We start from the raw sequence: 4385 nt of genomic DNA, 5'->3' as shown, positions 1-4385 counted from the left end.
TGTCCCCCTCTGCTGCTCAGTTTAAATATATATATATATATATATATATATATATATATATATATATATATATATATATATATATATATATATATATATATATATATATATATATATATATATATGTATGTCTATTAAATCCCTCTTTGTTATGCAGATTAAATAATAAATCATTACAAGTATTTAAAGACATACAGACAATGTATTGTTGTGATATGTTTAATTTAATGCCCAATTTATGCACAAACATAGAACAAAATGCCAGGAACACCACCAAAAAATCCCAAGAGAAGTCATCCAAGAAGATTGACTGGAAGACAGAAAGTTTAATGTTCAGCTGTTTATTATAAGAGTACATTTTTAATGTGTAAACATTGCAGTAAAACAGGTTTATGTTGAATTCAAGCCCGAAACACAATCATTAAAATTCTTTAAAAATAAATACATAAAAACACTTATGTTGCTGTTCTGTCCCAATAAGAAGAAGAAGAAAAACACGTATGAAATACAAATCTGGTCTCCTTCTGAACTACGGCCCTCTTTGTTTTCAATTTCCCCATTGGTTTAATTTCCCGGGAAAACTGTTATGATAATGAGGGCACTCCCTGCCAATCCCGACGCCGCAAACACAATTGGGCCCGCCTCCAGTGACGACAAATAAGAGGAAACTGTACAATACCATAAAAGGAAAATACTCCCGCATGCGCAGTGGCCTGAGTTTTGTTTGAAGTGAACTGCTGCCTGGGACTGCCCTACAAGCTGCAAAGTCGCCAAGCATTTGATTTTAACAGTATATATTTTCACATTTCCTGCATCGTCTTTTCGTGCCTCTATGCATCGTAAAGACGATGTTAGGCCACCACTACCCAAATACCGACAAGTCGCAACAACTGGTCAACTATGTGGAGGATTATCTGGAATGTGTGGAGTCCCTGCCTTTGGACATACAAAGAAATGTTTCTCTGCTTCGAGAAATTGATGCAAAGTATCAAGGTACTGTGATTACGTGTTTTTATCATTCATTCGAACTGCGTGTATACAATTAGCGAACATTAACTGCAGTCTGGCAGGGTGTGTTGAAATGGTGGAGCAGGCGCGAGCCTTGTGTTCCCATTTTGCAAAAACCGAGCGTCCCTTGTTCAAATATCTCACGTTACTCCGATAAACAGTAATGTTGCGAACTGGAATCTGTATAAAGACAGAGACGAGCCACTCGGTAAATGAGCAGGTCGGCCAGCCGTCAGTTAGCATACCCTGGGTACGCTCCGGAACGTTTGGTCTGTGACACCAAACTCAATGAGAGAATTTGGATATTGGTTATTTCTTACACTCGGCACAAGTACACCGGCATTATGAGCCGATACGATATATCTATTGAATACTTTGTGTCCGATAGAAAATTCGGCTTCCACCAAATTCCAAAACAAGCACCGAAAGATAATAAAATCTCAACTTTTCTAACAGATACACACTGCCGATCACCGCGGCTCTTCCGCGGAGGATTATTGTGCGAATAGCAGGCAAACCACGAATAAACTCGGGTATTTATTTGAACCCAACGCTGCTTGGTGTGCACACAGTACGCCGAAGCCCGGACCGTATAGCACGGACGCAGAGAAGACAATACGCGTTGTTCATTGAGGTGTGAATCATTGCCCGAGAACCATGGTGAACATACACTGCCGTGTTTTTTAAATGAGAAAAAAACAAAACAACCCTCATGGATGCTTTATGTTGACGCAGGGTTAGCAGCGGCTAACAACAACCCTCCGCTACAAACACGTTCCGCGACGCCGACATGTACCGACACCATGAAGGACGCATTGCATTTGGACATTTTGAAGCGAGATTAAACACTCCGAGCATCGGCACAGCGTCTGCAGCTCCGCTCCGCTCCGTCGAGTGAGAGTCGCAGAACCGGATAGCTGCTCCTCTAGGCAATCCCTTTCCACATCTGACTGACGTCATTTCCTGTGAGCAGGAACTCACTGCGGCTGAGCGCTCCTCCTCCTCCTGAGGGGTTAAAGCAGTTGGCATCGGTAGCGCTTCATTCGTGTCCCCCTCTGGATTGTGCTCCCCGATGCCCGAGTTGCATGCTGGACTTTAATTGTGCATAAACTCCTGCTGGTCCATCCAAACAGCGCACAGGCACCCTCCCACTTTCATTAGATGAACACCGTCATCATTGTGTCATGGAAAAATGAGAGTAACACTTGTATATATTTTCTTAGTGCTTATTTCTTATTGTATGTGTTATGTGTATTTTTAATTTATTTGTGAAGTATCTCCTGTGACATTAATCAGTTAAAACTCCTTGTCTTTGTATTTTACTTTGCAGAGGTGCTGAAGGAGGTTGATGAAGTGTTTGAGAAGTACAAAGGTGAGCAGGACACAGCTCAAAGAAAGCGCCTGCAGATCCAGCTGCAGAGAGCGCTCATTGTCAGCCAGGAGCTGGGCGACGAGAAGATCCATGTGGTGACCCAGATGACAGAGCTGGTGGAGAACCGCTCCCGCCAGATGGACTCGCACTCCCTCTGCCTCCAGGAGCCCAGCGAGGCCGAGCGGCTCACAACGGAGCGCCGCACCAGCGTCCAGGACTCCCCGGCCCCCGAGCGCACGTCGGCCCGGCGGCCGCGTCGCCAGCGCAACAGCGAGAGCCGAGACTCCAGCCACCCGTCGGCCAACGGCTCCCTCGTGGACGACCCAGTGGAGGAGCTATCCATCCCTCCGCCCCGGGAAAAGAAATCCAAGTCTGCGAAGAAGAAAAAGCGCAAGGCCAAACAGGAGCGGGACGCCTCGCCGGTCGACTTCGCCATCGACCCCAACGAGCCCACCTACTGCCTTTGCGAGCAGGTGTCGTACGGCGAGATGATCGGCTGCGACAACGACCAGTGCCCCATCGAGTGGTTCCACTTCTCCTGCGTGGGGCTGACCTACAAACCCAAGGGCAAGTGGTACTGCCCCAAATGTAGAGGGGACCACGAAAAGACCATGGACAAAAGCCTTGACAAAAACAGAAAAGACCGTCGGTCCAGGTAGTGACCCATGTTCAGCCTCCTTGGTCTGGAAGATGTCTTCAGCCTGAGGGCGGAAACATCAGTTGTAGTTGATAACAGTCTTCGTGATGTTGTAAGAGCACAATCGAACACCATTAGTAGCAGCGCTTCTCATTAATCAAGGACAAGTTGTGATTGAACTCGTGCTGTTACATCACTGATTGTTCCCTCTGGCTATAACTGTGCTGTAGTCTTGAGGGAGTCCAGCTGCTGCAGGAACCATCAGCCTGAAGCTGCCATCTTCCTCAAGTCAGACTGTTATTTTTATTTACTTAAAGAAAAAAAGAAAGCATCTTTTGGTTTCCTATCCCCTTTTCATTCTGGAGAAGGTCCTATTTAATAATAAGGTGATCCTACTAAAGATGATTTTTTTTCATCAGTTATGGCCAATCAAACCCGCCCTTTATTTTAACTTTCTTAATAGCACGCAGTTCATTGGAAATTGGTGTCCGTCTCTATACAATAACGGCTTGTAGAGAATAACCTCCAGATGTAATATGTTTACAAGAGATTGATATTTAATAGAGGAGATGATTGTTGATGGGACACTGGAATAGGACGTCATGTTTGTGGACTCAATGTTTTCACTATCACTATTGTGTAAATGTCTTTTTATATTTCATTAAAACAAAGTATAGTCATTCGGTCACGTTCAATGGTCTTTTCTCCACAAAAGAAGTTTCTGCACTAATCAGGATAGTCTACTCCACCAGTAGCCAAGATGGTTGTTCACATCCATATTTTTCTTTCAGCCACAGGAGCCATGTTCCTCTGACATTGTTGGGGCATTGTTAGTCCAACACAGAGGGGCATATCCACTGAGGTGCTCACTAGAGATGGTAAATGGACCTGTACTTGTTCAGCGCTTTTCTAGTCTTCCGACCACTCGAAGCGCTTTAACACTACATGACATTCACCCATTCACACACTGATGGGAAGAGCCACCATGGAAGGTGCCACATCAGCATCGTCAACCATTCATACACCGTAGGCGCAGCTATGGGAGCAATTTTAGGGTTAAGTGTCTTGCTCCAGGACACATCGACTAGCGGCGGCGGGGATCGAACCTCTGATTGTAAGACAATCCTGCTCACCACTGAGCCACAGTCACCCTAAAAGAGAGCTCAAGAGACAATGAAGAGCTCAAAGAGACAATCATCAATGTCAGATAATGTATTTATAAGGACCAAGCCACCTGATTTAAACTCAAGTATTGTGATGAGTTGATCCTCTTAACAACTTCACTCAAGTCATTGAATATTAGTCTAATATGCTAATATTTAGCGAGTTACCACTGCTAAATTTAAGGCTCAAGAGGTGATTATTGCA

General features: G+C 44.6%; 1 protein-coding gene across 1 annotated transcript; it reads left to right on the top strand.

Annotated features, from left to right (window-relative positions):
- Positions 1–720: 720 nt before the first annotated feature.
- On the top strand, positions 721–3623 carry ing2 (inhibitor of growth family, member 2). The gene is made up of 2 exons (XM_068587956.1): positions 721–993; positions 2339–3623. The coding sequence occupies exons 1-2, from the start codon at positions 849–851 to the stop codon at positions 3037–3039; spliced, it is 846 nt and encodes a 281-aa protein (XP_068444057.1). The 5' UTR covers positions 721–848; the 3' UTR covers positions 3040–3623.
- Positions 3624–4385: the final 762 nt, after the last annotated feature.

This window comes from Clinocottus analis, unplaced genomic scaffold, assembly GCF_023055335.1.
Source record: "Clinocottus analis isolate CAN_PGR_092001 unplaced genomic scaffold, fCliAna1.0.p SCAF_21, whole genome shotgun sequence".
Taxonomy (NCBI): Eukaryota; Metazoa; Chordata; class Actinopteri; order Perciformes; family Cottidae; genus Clinocottus; species Clinocottus analis.
This window is presented reverse-complemented; position numbering and strand designations above follow the sequence as displayed.

Excerpts from the sequence above, each read along its gene's own strand:
- ing2 (XM_068587956.1), top strand. The coding sequence starts at position 849 with ATGTTAGGCCACCACTACCCAAATACCGACAAGTCGCAACAACTGGTC. Across the intron at positions 994-2,338 it reads AATTGATGCAAAGTATCAAG|AGGTGCTGAAGGAGGTTGAT; the intron begins GTACTGTGATTA and ends TTTACTTTGCAG.